This window comes from Miniopterus schreibersii (genome assembly GCF_964146895.1).
Source record: "Miniopterus schreibersii genome assembly, chromosome: 4".
NCBI classification, from domain to species: Eukaryota; Metazoa; Chordata; class Mammalia; order Chiroptera; family Miniopteridae; genus Miniopterus; species Miniopterus schreibersii.
In genome coordinates, this window is record NC_138105.1 from 60,789,421 (window position 1) to 60,807,633 (window position 18,213).

Below are 18,213 nucleotides of genomic sequence, written 5' to 3' on the forward strand. Positions count from 1 at the left end.
CTCAAAATGAGATCATGTGACTCGGGTGTGGCTCTGGCTGCTGTCTCCTGTGCACGGCCCTCCCTGCAGCTGCTCCTCAGTGCCCAGTGTCCACCAGCAGGGCTGCGCCAGCCTGTCGAGTGGCCCTAGGTGGTGCATCCCCACCTGTTCCGATTCTTACCTCACCAGCCTCCTCAAACGGAATGTCCTGGCCCTGAGGATGGGCCTAGCCTTTCTTTAATGGCATATGGGTAAAGGCCTCAAAGCACACCAGGTCCCTGGCCTGGTCCTGCCACCAGGAAGCTTGGGGCTTCCCTCTGCGCTTCCTTTGGACTCAGCTCTCTCCCTCCCCCAGCCCTGCTACCCCCGGCTAGATGCCTGCAGCTTCTGCTTTGCTCCTGCTCTGTTAGTTCTGGGGTGCGGAGGGGAGGGGAAGCCTGGGCCCTGTGCAGGGTCTGACCGGGAAGACGGAGGATGACAGCTGATCTCACAGTGGGGATGCCTGGATGACGGGCACATCCACTCAAAACTGCTGCTCATTTTCGGGAAAACTATCTGGACAAAAGCACAGCTCACCTCTAGGAAGATCCATTTTCTGCTGGGTCTATAGCTCTCCTATTAACACGACCTGGCCCCGTTGCTCATGAAGTATTCATTCGCTGTCTGGCATTTCTGTGCCAAGCTTCTCCACAATCACGGTGGACTGCACCACGCCTGGGTGGGATGCATGGTTGGGACAAAGCTGCCAAGCCCAGCCACAACTCCAGAGGGTGCCATTCCTATAGATTACAGTGGGAATGGCTCCCCTGGAACTGGGCAAACATGGGGGCCTGGGTGTGGAGAGCAGCTCTATAAGGAATCCCTACACCTCCTCATTGCCACTGTCCCACGCTGACATGGACACCCCAGGCCTCAGGCCCCCCGGCTGATGAGTAGGCTCTCAACACCGAAGCTCCCTCCATGCACCTGCTCACAGCCATCAGTCCACCTGCCCCCAGGAGGGGTGCTCCAGCCTCAGCCCAGCTCTACCCAGAAGGGTGTTTTCTGCTTTCGTAGCAATGGGAACTAGCTCTACAAGGGTCCGAGCAAACTTCTCTCTTCCCTTGGGCTGCAAACACATCTTCAAGGAAAGCTCAGAAAACCAACCTTAAAAAAACTCACTCCGTATTTCTGGACCTCAGTCATTTTAGAACAAGGAGATTCAATCAGGTAAATCTTAAGGTCCTTCGTCACTCTGACATTCTATTTTGCTTAATAACTTCTTTCATTTTTCTCATAAAACACAATATATTATCTATATTACCTACAATATTCCATCAGTTCAGTGCTTAACATAGACCCAAACCTGGGACCTCCTCATCTGAGGTACAAATGCTTTAATCTCCTGGGCCATTCATGAAAGAACGTCTATAGCAGAGTTAGGATCAGGGGTTTCTTGTCCTGTTTAGAGTTGAAAGTGGGGAGATTATGACGTGAGTCTTAGAGACCACACCTTTCTTTCCCTCCCCTTAATATACCCAAATAAAAAGTTAGAGTAATAAGGGCTTGGAGGAAGCAGAGCGTCTGCCCTCACCATATATGTGGATATATTACTATAAATAAGGTCGAGTTTATATTAGGGTTCTTCTTTGTGTTGGACATTCTCTGGGTTTTAACAAATGTGTTATGAGGTGTGTCCGCTGTTAGTGTTAGTTTCACGGCTTTAAACATTGCCTGCTCTGCTCCTGTTCACCCAACCCCATCCCTAAACCCCTGTTTTCATAATGTTACCCTTTAAGTATCTGTATAATCTTCACTGTCCTTTTAACATGTAATCTGTAGGGAATTACTTTTCTCATTTCTGATGTTGGCCATTTGTGCCACCTCTCTTTTTCTTCTGATCAGTTTATCTACAGGTATATCAATTTTATTGATCTTCTCAGAGAACCAGGTTTTGGTTTACAAATTTTCTCTGTTAGTTTTCTATTTTTGATTTCATTGATTTTTAAAAAATTTTTTATTGATTTTTTTTTTTTTTTACAGAGAGAGATGAAAGAAGAGGGGGAGAGAAAGAGAGAGAGAGACAGAAAGAGAAAGAGAGAGAGAAAGAGAGAAACATCAATGTGAGAGCAAAACATCAATTGGCTGCCTCTTGCACGCCCCCTACAAAACCCAGGCATGTGCCCTGACCGGGAATCGAGCCTGCAACCTGATCGTCGATGTTTCTCCCTTCCTCTCCCTCTCCCTTTCTCTCTAAATAAAAAAACATACAAAAAATGGTTTTTAAAAGGGCTTGAGTGCAAATGTCAGGAAAAAGAATTGCTTTTAGGAGCTTAGGGTTAATGACCTTGGTACTCTCTTTGGCATTAGAGTGACGATTTGCAGGAGGGCGCCCAAAGCTGATGGCGAGACCTCACAGCTGCTGTCTGCGGAAGTCTGCGTTCACCTGCATTCAAGCTGCTGCAGGAAAATGCTTCCCTGCCTCCCAGAGAGGGACCAAAATTGGGAGGCTGCTGGGATTCTGAGAAGTGTAGCCCCAAGCTTTCAGCCTCTACAGTTCTCAGGAGAGTCTGGAAAGGCAGAGATGGCGCTACATATCAAAGTACAATGTCTGGCATATTGATCGACTCAGTGGGGAAAACAAGAGGAATCCCCCAGGGTCGCTGTGAGGATGAAATGAGATAACACTTGCAAAGTCCTAAATGATTCTGCACAATTGTTTTCTATTTGTCCCAGTTTGTCCACTGCAGATGCATTGTCTGTCCTTCCCTGGGTCCTGGTAGGCTGGTCCCTAGTGACTGAGTCATCTGGGGTCCTCAGTGGCATTTGACTTGACCTGGGCAATGGGAGGTACTCACTGGAGGTACAGGCAGGAAGTGCGAGGCTGGGGGTATGTCTTCCCTGTGCATCCTTGTGGAGCCACTGTGCTGCCAGGGGCAGGGACCCTCCTTGACTCAGGTCCTGCTGGGTGCCCCTCCCTCACACCTGCCATTCTCACTGGATTCCAGTAACTACCCAACTACCCTTTCTCTATTTATTTATTTATTTATTTATTTATTTATTTATTTATTTATTTTTATTTATTTAGTGTCCGGAATGCCTTATCCTTTGTTGGGTCGGTTTAAGACACCCACAGCTTTTAGTCCCTTCATGAAATACCCTGGTTTAAACTTTGAGTGGAATTCTATTCCTTCTGGGCCCCTCCCTAACTGATACGCTCAAGGTCATCTTCCTAAACACCCTGGGCCCCGGCTCCAGAGCCATGAGTCTCCTTGATTTGGCCTCAGAGAGCTGGATGGAAATTCAGAAAGTCGTGACAGGGCTGGGCAGCAGGATAGTGCTGACCAGGAAGACTAGGCCCACCCTTCTCGGCAGACGTGGACCGACGGACAGTCAGACTGGTCAGACGGGTCCCTTATGGAAACACAAGCCCCAGGCCCCACCTGCACCCCGGCCAGAATGGAATCAGCGAAGCCGGGGCCGAGTCTCTGTAGCCTTGTGCTCAAATACTGCAGGCAGCCTGGAGCAGGGAAGAATTAGGGCACAGCTGAAATCCAAACGGGAAAGGAAGCAGGCTAAAATCCGCCGGGAACAATGTCTGTTTCTTAATCCGTCTCCTGCCCCAAATAGCTCAGCTCTCCTCCCCCAACTTGTGTTTATGTGTCTGTTTCTTTCCCTGGCAGCAGGTGCCACCAGGCCTTCAAGTAGGTCACAGGGGGCAGTGATGAGCCCACGCAGGCCCTCAGGCCATGTCCTCCCCTGACCTCACTCCCCAGGCTCCTGGGCCTGGAGTCACAAAGCCCAGGCCCCAGTGACCCTCTGCTGCCCAGGGCATCCTGGTAGGTTCCTTGTTCCCTAGAACCACAGGGAGCAAGCGGGGGGTCCTCTGTCCAGCCTGTGAGTGGGCAGGGGCCCTGTCCCTGAGATGGAGGCAGAGGGGGCGGCCCTGGGTGGTGCTGCAGCCCTCCCTGCCCGTCCTGCTGGTGCCCTGTCGTCCCCTCCCACTGCAGCCCTCCCTGCCCGTCCTGCTGGTGCCCTGTCATCCCCTCCCACTGCAGCCCTGCTGAGTGCTCTCGGGGACTGCGTTCGTCCAGGGCAGCCAGGGAGCCACGCGTCCCTGCTGCTTCCAAGTGCACCAAGTACAAAGGCATTTTGAAAAGTTTAGGTTTTCAGATATAATTTGTATTTATTTAGTAATTCACTTTTTTAAGGTGTACAGTTTGATAAAATTTGACAAATAGAAATGGCTGTGTCACTACCTCCACAACCCAGACACAGAACCTTTCCACCCCAAAAAGCTGCCGTGAGCCCCTGGTAACCCTTCCCCTTCCCCAAACCCCCGCCCGTGGCACTGACATGTTCTGTGTACCTCTTATTTTGTCTTTTCTAGAATGTCATCTAAATGCCATCACACAGAATGTGTCTGCTTCTTCAATTTAGCCTAATGCACTTGAGATTCACACTACAGTTCCCTCCCCCTCCCCTCCCCTCCCCCCTCCCCCTCCCCTCCCCCTCCCCTCCCCCTCCCCTCCCCCTCCCCTCCCCTCCCCTCCCCTTTTTAATGAATACTATTGCTGCTGGCTGATGTACCACTGTTTATCTATTCCTCTGATGCTGGACATGTAGGTTGTCACCAGTTTTTAGCAATTATGAGTAAAGTCACTGCAAACACTGTGTATTGGTTTCGATGTGGACATAGGTCTTCATGCAACGGTGTTTTGATACAATGTGAATTCATCTACTGATGAACTGGGAGAATAGGGGATTCTTTGGGGTCCGAATGAAGGTAATGGGTATGTTGTTGCATGTCCCGTTCTGAATCCTGGGATGGCCATGGAAGCTATGTGGCTAAGATGGGCAGGACTGTGGGTGATGTGGGGAATTCAAATTTGAGCTATTTTCCAAAGAACAGAAGTAAGGAGTCTTTCTCTCACATTTCAGGCCCCCTCCTGGCAGAGCAAAGATATGAGTTAGGTTGATGAATTTAAATGCTTTGTTTACAGCCATGAGAAGTATAATTAATTGTTGGATATACTGAAACTCAATATACAATAACACAAACTAACTTCCTGATATTTCATTTGCCTTTCACTTATTCTGATGGGATACTTCCAAGAGTTTTAAAGATAAGTTTTAAAGCCTCAAAATACTTAGAGAAGTAAAAAGTCCCATAGTCATTTCCCCTACAATGGAAATACATTATGTCTCAACTTTTTTTTTTTTAAAGAAGAAGGGAAAGGGAGATAGAGATAGCAACATCAATCCACTGCCTCCTGCACCCCTCCTGCTGGGGATCGAGTCTGCAACCCAGGCACGTGCCCTGACTAGGAATCGAACCTCGATCTCCAGGATCATAGGTCGATGCTTAAGCGCTGAGCCACGCTGGCTGGACGACATTATGTATGAAATTTTAAAAAACAATTGCACCGACAGCTCCTTGCCAATCTTTAGTAATAATACCTGTTCTCCACACACTTGTCACATCCATGGTGATTTCTTAGGTGAATTACTCAGTGGCTACCTAGAAGGAGGACTTTTTTCAGATTCAAGCTTTATTCCGTAAATTGGCCCCTCTACCACTCAACCTCATACAATACTGCAACTCAATATTTTAGTTTGAACTATTTGATTTTGACAATATTAGAGTAAAACAGCGATTCTCTGCGGTTTAACTTTAAAGTTCCCACAGTTCCCATACACCTCGCTCCCTCTGCACATGGCGTCTGCTCATCCAGAACGCCGTGTTAGTTTCCTCTGGCTGTCATCACAAGGTACCACAAGCTGGGTGGTTTAGAACAACGGCAGTTTATCGTCTGTAGTTTTAGATGCAAAACTACAGACGACAAAAGTTTTTGGCAGGGTCCTGCTCCTTCTGAAGAGGTAGGGCGGGATCGGTTCCAGGACTCTCTCCAGCTTCTGGTAGATCCTCGGCTGTGGCAGCGTGACTGCAGTCGTTACCTGGCACGTTCCCTGCATAGGTATGGAAAACTTCCCTTCTTATGAAGACATCAGTCATATTGGATTAGGTGCCCGCTCTGTTCCTGTATGGCCTCATCTTAATTAATGACATTTGCTACAACCCTATTTCCAAACAAGGTCACATTCCGAGGTGCTAGGGGTTAGGACCTCAACAGATGAATTTGGGGAGGGCACCGTTCAACCCATAACAAACGCCTTCCTGCCCTTACCCAAAGCCATTTCTCTGTAGATTGAATTAGCCCAGACAGAGCCGATTTCCTCTACAGAATCTTCCCTAACAGCCCCCCCCACCCCCTCCCCCACTTACCACATACCCGTGTTCCTCCCAGGCTGGGTTGGATGTCCCTCCCCAATTTCCAATGATTCTAACACTCCTACCCACTGTATTAAGGTGGTGTCTTTGCTCACATGTCTCTCCCAGATGGGTGAGCACTTCTAGGAGACAGAGAGCAAATATTGCTCATCTGCACCATCCTCCAAACCTGGATATAGCAAGGACTCCATAAAGTGCTGACTAACCTAGCAGACAAACAACCGAATGAACTGCACCAGTGAAAACGACCCTGCAGCTGACCTCTGAACAGACCTGTGCTTCATGCCCGCCTTATTCATAGAAACTGCTGGTCAACGTGCCTTCCTTTGCTGGAAGACACTAGCAGAGAAGCAATTAGACAATGAAAACTGCGGCCTTGGTGTTTGCCAGGTCCTGTGCTAGGACACGTGAATTCTTTATTTGTCCTCGATAATACAACAATATAATGATGTAGTATCATCCTCATTTTACAGATGAGTAATCTGAGGCTCAAAGTTCAGCAGCTCCCCTAAGGACCACTGATGATGTGAGCTCTGTTCTGTAGGAGTCCGAGTCTGCTCGCTCTGCTGTACGCCTCGAATGGTGTGGAGTCCTCCCACTCTGCTCCTTCTGGTCCCCCAGTTCCACACTGACCTCCACAGAGGGTTGGCTCATGGAAACCACCAAGTTCTGGGTCAAAGCTGGCTGCTCTATCTGGACCGTGCCAGCTCCACCCAGTGCCCTATTGTGACCTTGGAGGTCAGGCTGGGCTGAGAGATAGCAAACAGAGAGCAAAGCCACGGCTCAATCCCCCTGAATTGTCTATGCGCAGTCTCAGCAGAAGTCTCTCCACTGGCTTGAGTAGAGACCATGGTCAAGGACAGGATGGAGGATGGACGAGCAGTGTTTCTGCTGCTGGGCACCCTGCTGCTGCCCTGGGCACACAGCGCCCTGACATGTAGGTCTCTCTTGGTGTTACTATGTCTGTGCCTCGCAATCCAGGGGAATCACCCGGGAGCTGGGTTCCAAAGGGCAAGTCCTAGGATGCTGATTCTGTAGTTCTGGGTGGGACCTGGGGAACTGCACTTTAAAAAATAAATAAAATATCTATATCTATCTATATAGATAGATATAGATATAGATATAGATATAGATATAGATATAGATATAGATATAGATATCTTTATTGATTTCAGAGAGAGGAAGGGAGAGGGGGAGAGAGAGAGATAGAAACATCAGTGATGAGAGTGTCATTGATCGGCTGCCTCCTGCACACCCCCCACTGGGGATCGAGCCTGAAACCCAGGCATGTGCCCTGACCGGGAATCAAACCTCGATCTCCTGGATCCTAGGTGGATGCTCAACCACTGAGCCATGCCGGCCGAGTGGGAACTGCACTTTCAATAAGGCCCTCAAGTGAATGTGATGGGGGTGGGGGCTGGACCAGACTTTCAAGTCATTGCTCCCTCAACACCACCAACTTTAAAGTTATATGTGGAGAAGCCTGGTGTGTATGTATTTAACACCTATGTTAAGTACCAGAGTTTTCCAGAGCATATGACCAGTAAACCCTTTAAGTAAACCCTTTGAGAGGGGTAACCATCTGTCAAGCTGGAGATACCACCTGGCCATGTCCTGTAGCTTTAAGGCCAAGGGTGATCCTAAAAAGGTTTGCCCTGCTGCTTTCTCTTTGAATGCACTCTGAAGGCTCATGTGGAGCCTAACTGGTCTAATGCAAAACCATAATATGATATAATCATAATGAAGGCAGTGTATTAACACCTGTTATGGCTTCATCTCCCTGGCTCCTGAGAATTTATGGAGCCTTGTGTTACATTCAATTTGTTGGTTGACAAATATCAAACCTCTACCACATGCCCAGAGCTGTTTTAGGAGCTGGGTTTATAACAGAATGACATATCCATTTCCTACCCTTAAGAAGTTTTACTATCAAGTGAGGGGAAGGAAGTATTAAATGTATAAATGAGTCAATAAGTAAGTTAATTTCAGCTCCTGTTAAGTGGTGTGAAGCAGAAAAATAGGCTCATGAGGTGGAAGGTCTGCAGGTGGCTGTTGAGACTGTTCTAGTAGGCAGTCACAGAAAGCCTTTTATTTATTTATTTATTTATTTATTTATTTATTTATTATTTTTTTAATCCTCACCGAGGATATTTTTTCCATTGCTTTTCAGAGAGAGTGGAAGGGAGAGAAAGAGAGAGATTGAGAAACATTGACATGAGAGAGACAATTGGTTGCCTCCAGCTCTCGCTCTGACTGGGGGAGAACCTGCAACTGAGGCATGTGCCCTTGGCTGGAATTGAACCTGGGACCCTTCAGTCTGCAGGCTGACGCTCTAACCACTGAGCAAAACAGGCCAGGGCAACAGAAAGCCTTCTTAGGATGACCAGACCCATCTAATGAGGAGATGTATTTCTAAGCAAAAGCAACAGCAAGTGCAAAGTCCCTGAGTGATGAATGAGCCCGATATGTTTTAGAGGCAGACAGGTCAGTGCACCTGGGGCACTGGGGAAAGATGGGCTCAGAGAGGTCAGTAGGGCCCAGATCATGCCCCACAGAGGCACAGTGAGGACTTCAGATTTTATTCTGGTTACAATTAGATGCCATCAGAGAGTCTAATCAGGAGAATGAGAAATAAAAGGTGCTTGAGAAAGATGCTCTGACTGCTACAGAGGACAGATGGTGCAGGGACAAGAGGGGAAGAAGGAAGGTGAGTTAGTGGGCATGAGAGGGTGATGCCCTGGCTGGGTTTATAGCAGTGGGGATGGACAGAAGTGGTTGGGATCTGGATGTCACTGGGTAATGCTGACTGAGCTTGCAATGCACTGGATGTGGGAGGAAAATAGAGTCAAGGATGACTCCTAGATGCTTTTCTTGCCTAAGCAAACAGATGGATGTGGGTACCATTTATTGAACTGTGGAAGGCTTGTAAGAAAGCATGTGGAGTGGGGTCAGATACATCGATGGTTCGGTTTTGGCCACATTAAGTTTGAGGCGCCTCTTAGTCTTCTGAGATGTTGAGTAGGGCGGGTGGTTATTGAGTAGAGCTCGGTGGAGAGGTCTAAGCGGGATAATGTGAGACTGTATAAAGACGACATTTGAAGTTATGGCTGGGTGACTGGAGAGAGGTGCTCTGAGAGAAGAGGTCTCGGGTTTTGAAAGAGGAGGATTCAGCTAAAGGACATGAGAAGGAACGGCCACTGATGTAGGAGGACACCAAGCAAGGGCATTCTATCAGTGACATTTTGCCCAGAGATGACCCCGGATTGAACCAAGAGTCTTGGGCAAAACTCTTCGAAAAAGAAAGACTCCTTTCTCCTTGGCCCAGACTAGAATGAAGCCAAATGCCATCCCTCTAAATCAAGGTTACATTTTTAAAAAGGCAGCAGCAGGCTGTGTTAATACTCATCCGTGTACTAAAGATGAGGACACTGAAGCTCGGAGAGGTTAAGTTAGTGGCTCCACGTCATACAGCTAGCAAACAACGGTGCCAACTCGGAACTTCTGACTCCACACCCCACCCCCTTCCATCTTAACCAGTGTCCTGCCAGCTAGGACAGAGCTAGGGACTTCCATGCCCAAACCGCAGTGCCTTCTGTAGACTTGAGTTCTGTCTCCAGCCGTGCTTCTTTTTCTCTCAGTCACCAACACATTGATAGAATCTCTTTGGAAAAAAGAGAATTTCTAAGACACCCTGATAGTGCAGGTGAAGAGAAGCCACTCTGGACCAAAGAGATGAAATGAGCCCTCCCTATCGTCATCTGATTAGCCATGTCTCTGGGTCTAGAGCTTGCAGTCATTTGGGGGAAAAAACCTACAGTCTGAAGTGATTTCATTCCAGTGGGACTTGCAAGGGAGTATCTCTGAACTCCCCCACCAGGAGTTTTGCTCTGTGGTGCTGCTGGACCCAAGAATTCATTAGGTTCTCTATCCACAGAATATATGTCTAAGTCCCTTGGGCTCCAAGGGACTCTCCTAAAATTCACAACCATGGGGTCTCCTATTTTCCTGGTCAGCCCCAATTCTATGCAATTTTCAACCAAGTTGAGACATTAAACACAAAACTGTGGAAGGATTTTGTACTTACATATGACTTTTCATGTAAAGATATTCACATTTCAGTTTGCATGACCACTGGCAGCATGACGTCAGTATCAGCACAGCATGTAAAACGGTGCAGTTGAGCTCATACACATCCTGAGGAAAGATTAAGAATAAAGAGGCTAAATGTTGCTTCAATGTTTACATATAACAATTTAATAAATACAGTTATGTTTTGTATTAATGTAATTTAAGTAAAAATATTTTCCCCTAACCATTTTGAATGGAAAAGTACAGTGTTTTAGAATTGGAAAGAACCTTAGAGATGATGTTATTGAAGTTTTCATTGTATAGGTGAGAAAACTGAAGCCCCTAGAGGTGGGTAGCCTGTATCCCTGCAGAGAAATTCCACAAAGTTTATTTTTATATTAAAGAATATACAAATTCCTTGGGGCTCCTGGGGACTCTTGTAAATTTCACAACCACAGGTCTCAGATTGTTCAGGTCAGCTTCAATTCTGCATAATTTCCAACAAAATGGAGATGGTTTGAATAGAAATACCTTTCATATTTTACTTTCTTGTGAAAAATTTTTAATGTCATTGCCTTTTCTCCCCATGTATAAACATGGTTAGCACTTAGAAGGCAGTTTGCCTGGTGGTTATGAGAACCACTGGAGCCAGACTGCCCAATTTCAAACTTTAGCTCAGTGATGTTAGCTGTTGGGTCTTGGGCAGATATCCTAATCTTAAACTTGCTTCTGTTGTCTCACCTTTCAAAGGAGCAGTAATAATAATCAGTTATCTCATGGGGTTTGTGTGATATTTTAATTGTTTTAGAGAAAACAGAATGGTGCCTGGCAAATAGCAAGTGGTCAATAGTTTAGATTTTATGATGTTTATTTTTCTCATGACTCAAGTGACATTTGAAAGACATAAAAAGAAGTCAAAGTAATCCTATTACACAGGAAATGCCAAATTTTTATTCCTCTCAGAGTGCTATTGGGATGATCTCTAGAATTAAAATTGGGTGAAAGATGGTACCAGTACTCACAAGAAGAAACACAGGAGAGAGATCAGGAAGGGAGAGGCTGGTCAAACTAATAAAAGACTCGTGGACACAGACAAAAGCATGGTGACTACCAGAGGGAAAGGGGGCGGGGAGGGAGAAGGGGGTACAGGGGGGATAAATGGGGATGGAAGGAGACTTGACTTGGGGTGCTAAACACACAGTACAGTATACAGATGATGTGTTATAGATTGTACACCTGAAACCTATATAGTTTTATTAACCAGTGTCACCCCAATAAATTCAATAAAAATAAATGAAAAGAAAAAGGAAATATAGGAGAGGAATGAGTTAGGAAAGGAGGGGGCTGGTCAGTTTCCCTTTGCTGTAAAATGTCTGGTGTCTGTGTCCTTCTTGTGGAGAGGTCCTTGAAAATATCTGTTCAGAGCTGAGGAGAATTTCATGTTCTACACCAAGACAATATACCAAGGCCCTGTTCCTCAAGGGTCAGTGAGGCCTAATTTCAAATAAGTGAATGTTCCCACTTGGGCTTCCCAACTAGGAGGGCAACAGCAGATCTAGGCCCAGGGTTTGTGGTTGCATCTCCTCCCCAAAGGCCCTCAGTGGGAGATGCTTCCAAGAAGCTAAGCTGTGGTGAAGGCAGTAACCATAGGCACAGTCTCCCAATTGTGGTGCCTGTGGCAGGCTTGGGGGGCACACTTTTGTCTGATGGGTCTCCCGCCTGGTGTTAACCTGGCTAAGCCACTGCTATCTGTGTGCCGGGGGAGTAGGGGGTAGGGGGTAGGGGGTAGGAGAAGGGGGCATTGTCTTTAAGTTCCTTCCAAGCCAACCAACCTTGACTGTTGAGCTCTGGCTCTCTTCCTCTCCCTTCTTTCTGCTTTTAGTGACATGTGGTCATAAAATAAATACCAAATCTGAGAAATCAAAAAAGTTGAAAATCGTTGGTGGGGAGCCTGCAGACATTACAGAGTTCCCGTGGCAGGTGAATATTTTTGACAAAGAGAGACATCTCTGTGGCGGATCGATTCTCAGTGAGTGGTGGGTTCTAACTGCATCCCACTGCTTTATAAACAAAGATAAGTAAGTACTGCAAACAAACTTCTTTTAAACCAGTGTGGTAGAATATTTGCCCCTACATGTTTATTATTATTCTGAAACCTCCATCCAGGTTTGTCAGCCATAGAACAAAGTGCCAGGAGGCTAAATAAAGGTCCATGTGGCTGAATATCACCCTTTGCAGGTGTGAGAGACACTGTTCTCCTTCCTTCTAGGGGCTTTTACATCTTGTTGTGTAGGACCCAAATGGCAAAACAAACGTTCCTTGGACTTCTCAGCATCTTGCCAAGTGCATGGTCCAAACCTCTGGAGAGTTATTTCCTAAGCATTTGCTCACTCTCGGGGAGAGAGGAGGTTGACAGTGACCACAGAGTTGGAGAATTCTACAAGGAAGGGCCTGGAACCCTGGGACAGGGCCCCCGGCCTGGCTCCATGGCAGCAGCTCCTGAGATGGTGTCTTAGTCTAAGTACCCCAGTCAGCATTGTTGAGAAACTTCCCAGGTGTCCATCAGAGAGCTTATCCAGCCCTTCATGCAAATCAAGGGTCCATTCCCTCAATGATTTGTGCATAGCATGGCTTCCCCGACATTGGTTGATGAAATTTACAAGTAACTTTGCCCAAGCAAGAGGCCATCAGGTCAAGAGCTGCTGCCAACAGCGCAGAGCTGGAACTCACGTGGGTCACCTCCTGCCCAGTTGGGGCTCTTTACCTGGCTCTATGCCAAGGGCAGGGCCCCAGGTACGACACCTCCCCATCTCTCAGGATCACAGCCTCAGACTGTTGGAATTATTTTCTCATAAGGCTTACCTTTTGCTCTTCTACCACTTACTTTTTTTCTCCTTTTGTTTTGAAATAAGATCTACCTTGGAAGTCGTACACGATCAGAGAAACATTATCACCAAGAATTTGACAAAGACGAAAGTGGACAAGCTAATTATTCACCCTTATTTTGACAGCTGGCTCATGGATAACGACATTGCTTTGCTCTTGCTCAAATCCCCATTTAACTTGAGTGTCACGAGAGTCCCCATCTGCCTTTCACAAGTCACTGACATACAGAGATGGAGAAACTGCTGGGTGTCTGGATGGGGCACTACCAGTGAGTTACTATAGCCCAACTCACTGGGGGGTGTCACCCTGGCTGATGTTTGCAACAAGAAGCCAAAAGCTGGAGGCTCTGCTGGCCCTGGGAAATCTGCCTGGTGGATTTGGGGCTTTAAGTTCTCACTTCATGATGAACCTTCTCCTCAGTTCACATGGCTGTCATCCTTCCTAGGCCTTCCTGGCTTCCTGGAGCAAGTTTTATGTCCATATTGTGGACCATGAATCTTGAATAGGGCCTCGGATAACCCAGGCACAGGTTTTCAGAGTCTGAGGGGTGACTTAAAGAAATTTTGAGGGATGTATCAATGAGCAAAGGGGTGGCAAAATAGACTGAGGTCCAGGAAATCCATACCAATGTCATCCAGAGCAGTTCTGTTCCAGCTGATGGTGTCAGTGCTTCTTCCCTGGGTTAAAGGGCTCTGTGGCTAAAATATTTGAAAACCACAGGTCGAGGAGAAGGGGTAAACTGATTGTGAACTGGTCCTTATAGAGTCAACCTGCAAACTGCTTTCCCCAGCAACACACAAGATGGTGACCTTTTGCCCTTCATCTTGGTACATGTGTCTTGCCTCATAATCAACAGAGTAGAAAAAAAAAAAATTCCTCCATTCAGTGCTACTCTTCCAAGCAGGCATCCAAATGGCTGTACATGGATTCCCACATGGTCCCAAAGCTCGGAGCTATGTTAGAATTCCTCACTGGGAACTGCCCATACAAGTTTATCATGAGCTTCAACAAGGGCCACCTTCTTGACCTAGAGTCCCTCATGCTTCATTCAGCACATGCTCACTGAACCTCTGCTATGACCCAGACAGTGTTCTAGGCTCTAGGGTTTCAGCAATACCGTACAAAGAGAAAACTATCCTCCTCTTTGGGGAGTGAACATTCTTGGTGTTGGGCTCACCTCCTCCATAGGCAGTGAATTCCTCAAGGGCCCTGACAAATTCAAGCTCATCTTTATGTGCTGAGGGCCCTAGGACAGAACTTGTCACTGTGGATTCTCTTTACATCCTTGTGGATTTAAAAGAAACACCTTTTTAGAACCCTAGTTGGAGCCCAGCAACTTCTGCAGGGCAAGAAGATGGTGCAGGCAGGCGGAAATCCAGTAGGGTCCAGTTCTGGGGACCTCGGGATTCTGAGAGAGTGGGCTTTAGAGTCTCCCGGTCATCTCTCCTACCCCCTCCTCACTCAGTCCAAATTTGGGTTGTGCTCTTCCCTTGTCATTGAGATGAAAATTCACAATGTGGGGGGTGCCTGACTTCCACTCAAAGGGACCACTTTGAGCTCAGGGTCCTCTTCCTATCTGCTTCTTCTCTGGGTCAGTTCCTCTGGGAGGTATGCAGCCGAATCTGCAGAAAGTCAACCTCAAGCTGGTCAAATGGAAAAAGTGCTCCCATGCTATGCCTCTGCTCACCAGGAACATGCTGTGTGCGGGAAGCCCTCACGGTGGGAAGGACGCCTGCCAGGTAATGGAGCTTGGAGAAATTCTAATTTGCTGGGAGAAGGGCTGCCACAGAGGGCTGGCCAAACTCTCTAGGATAATTGGCTCCCATATTCCTCCTCTGGATAAGTTTCCTAAGGTTGTTGCAACAAGTGACCCCAAACAGGGTAGATTAAAACAACAGGAATGTATTCTCTCACAGTTCTTGAGGCTGGAAGTCCAAAATCAAAGTATCAGCAGAGTTGTGTTCCCTTTGGAGGCTCCAGGAGAGGATCCTTCCTTGCCCTTTCTGGTTTCCGGGGGCTGATGGCAATCCTTGGCATTCCTTAGCTTATAGGAGCATCACTCCAGCCTCTGCCTCCATCTTCCCACGGCCTTCTCCCTGTGTGTGTGTCTTCTGTTTTCTCTCAAAAGGATATTGTTGGACTAGGGCTCACCCTAATTCAGTAGGACTTCATCTTAATTAAACTAATCACATATACAAGGACCCTATTTCCAAATAAGGTCCCAGCCTGAGGTCCCAGGTGGACACGAATTTGGGAGAGATGCTATTCCACCCAGTACAGATGTTCTGTAACCAAAGAGAGGCTGTGCAGGGCAGTGGCTGGGGGTACAGGCTCCCTTAGCTTCTTTCCCAGCTTCTCTGCATACTGCCTGCGGCTTCCCTCGGTGCCTGCGCCTCTTCAGATTTTATCATCTGTAAAATGGGGATACTCAGAGTGCCCACCTTTTAGACCTGTTGTGGAAATGGAGTCAATGCACAAACACAGAGCAGCGCGCTGTACGGGAGGGCCACGGGAAACGCTGTGAATATCGTGTTCTCCGTCACCATCTCCATGCCTATCAGTGCTCAGTAGCATACTAGCCACTCCCAAATACATGGAAGGGTTACGCACTAGCCCTAGGAAGCAGGCCTATTTCAGACGGGGAAACTGAGGATGAGGGGAGCTGACAGCCTTTTGGGGGATACTCCAGCAAGATACGTTACAGGCCCAGAATTCTAGGGTTAGAGCCACTTTTGGGGTTCCAGTAGAAACGGGGCTCCAACGCCAGCCACGTAGCCTAGCCGTGCTCAGATACGGCTGGTCAACTGCTAAGGTGCTGGGAGCTACCACGGAGGACAGCTCCCCCCGTGTCAGGGCGGGCTGAGCCCCGCACGCCCGTCACGGCCTTCCATTCACACAGCTGTCCCGCCGGAGAGGTGCGATTATCACCAGCACAAAAACCATGCCTTAAAACACCGGGGAAAACGTTCCCGTTCTCTCAGCTAGAGCTCCACCCTGGGATTTGAACCAAGGTCTGTCTGGCTCCAGAAATTTAGGTTCTTAACTGTACTGCTGTTGTGCCCAGGATCTTTCATGGAGATCCTCTCTTTTTCCAGAGAAGTGACTGTAATTTATTTTAAAGAAAGATCATGGGATTTTCCAGTGACCTCAAGGATTTGGGTAAAGGATGGTTTGGTTCCAAGTAAGTTGATGGGCACAGCAGCCTGCTCACAAGGAGAACATTCTGGTTAAAGAAATCAAACACGTGTCCTGTTTTTTCTATGTTATTGGTTTTGTATTAGGATTTGGGGCATATCACTGAATGATGCTCCTTATCAGCTTTTTTGCATCATTTAATATCTTCAAAGATAAATCTTTGTAAGCTGTGAAATAGGTACTGCCTGATTCTATTCCTGTAAAATGACTATGCATATGCACGTATGTAAGGATGTGGAAAGTTATATTTCACTAAGGAGTTTCCTCTGCATGGTTGGAATTAGAAATGTTTATTTCACTTATTCGAGTATGTGGTAAAGAAAATTCAAGCGGTATAGATGGTCTACAGTTTACCTCTGATACTCCCCAGAGAAACCATTGCTACAGAGTTACCACTTCCCACCTGAGACATTCTTTTCATGTGCAATCGTGTGTGTTTATGCACAAATTTAATTATTTCTATAATCATGGGTATTCTTCATGTTGTTTTTCCATAGCTGAGTTTTCTGTTAAAGGATGATGATGGATATTCCTTTTTTGACCAAATTGCCATTAGCATTGCATTTGACCAAATTGCTTGCCAGTCTTTCTGACAGTCACAGATCTGGGAGCATAGCCATGTAGTTGGAGAGTCTAACCAAAAGTAAAAATGTCTGCTCATCAAAAGATACTGTAAGTGCTTTTTGCCAGGTGCCTACACAATAGGCTATAGAAGTAACTTGTTACTGTCCCTTCCATTCCCAAACAACTTTTCTCTCCTAGGGTGACAGTGGGGGGCCTCTAGTTTGCCAGAAAAGAAAGGAAAACACATGGTACCAGCTGGGCATCGTCAGCTGGGGAGTGGGCTGTGGCCGGAAGAATAAGCCTGGAGTGTACACTAAGGTGTCTAATTACTTGGAATGGATCACGGAGGAGACCACGCTGTCAGGCAGGCCCTACATGTATCATCCAGACTCCGGGTACAGTTTGCTTCTATCACCATGGGCCATCTTGTTACTATATTTTGTGATGCTTCTGTTAACCCTGTGACTAAACACTGTGCTGCCTCAAAACCAAGTGTCCTCAGTTTGTGAAATAAGGTCAAGGGCAGGTAAAGGTTGTGAGGAGGGATTCTCATATGATTAGTTGTGCCTGAAACAATCATATACCTATAGGGTATAAAAAAAAACCTGGGGCCCACATCCACACCTATGGTTCCCCTGGAACGGGGGGGCAAGTTACCAGTTTCAGCTTGAGTCCTCTCCAAAGGTTTGGATGGAGCCTTCTTCCATGGGGAAGTGTATGCCAGGGATCTCTGAAACTGAAAGCCTACTCTTTTCAATTACACACAGGTATGCTTCCACAACTTATTTCATCTTCCAAAGAGATGAATAACTCAATTTTTCTGCTCCCAAAATAAGAAACATTCCAACTCCTCTCCCTTTATTTGTAGCTCATCCCTGAGACCAACAGATTTGGTTTCCAGAAAGATCCTCATTGGTCACCCTCTTTTGCTTCCATATCTACCACCTGGTCCACAGCCCCCATAAGTGCTGCTTTTACCTCCCAGAGATCATGCACAATGATGCTAAGATTCAGGGTCAGGAAATAACTGAAGTAGAAATGTGCTAGAGATGAGGCCGGAAAGAAATACCATGAATGGGTTGTCGTAACCAAGGCACCTATGCTTGCAAGCATCACAAACTCAACGTGAAGCAAAAAAGGAAATGAGAAATACACTGGGGTGGTACAGAATCAAAAGAAGAGCAGCACAGCCTTGGGAGGCTGTTCTAGCAAACAGCTCCGAGTTTTGACTTAATCCAGGGTGCATTTTA

The 18,213-nt window shown here is 46.9% G+C and overlaps 1 protein-coding gene across 1 annotated transcript; it reads left to right on the forward strand.

Annotated features, from left to right (window-relative positions):
• Nucleotides 1–12,024: 12,024 nt before the first annotated feature.
• LOC308556276 (serine protease 52-like) lies at nt 12,025–17,428 on the forward strand (the record flags this gene model as incomplete). Its single annotated transcript, XM_081135436.1, has 5 exons — nt 12,025–12,082; nt 12,201–12,396; nt 13,231–13,472; nt 14,801–14,943; nt 17,162–17,428. The coding sequence occupies 5 exons, from the start codon at nt 12,025–12,027 to the stop codon at nt 17,426–17,428; spliced, it is 906 nt and encodes a 301-aa protein (XP_080991562.1).
• Between the last annotated feature and the right edge of the window lie 785 nt (nt 17,429–18,213).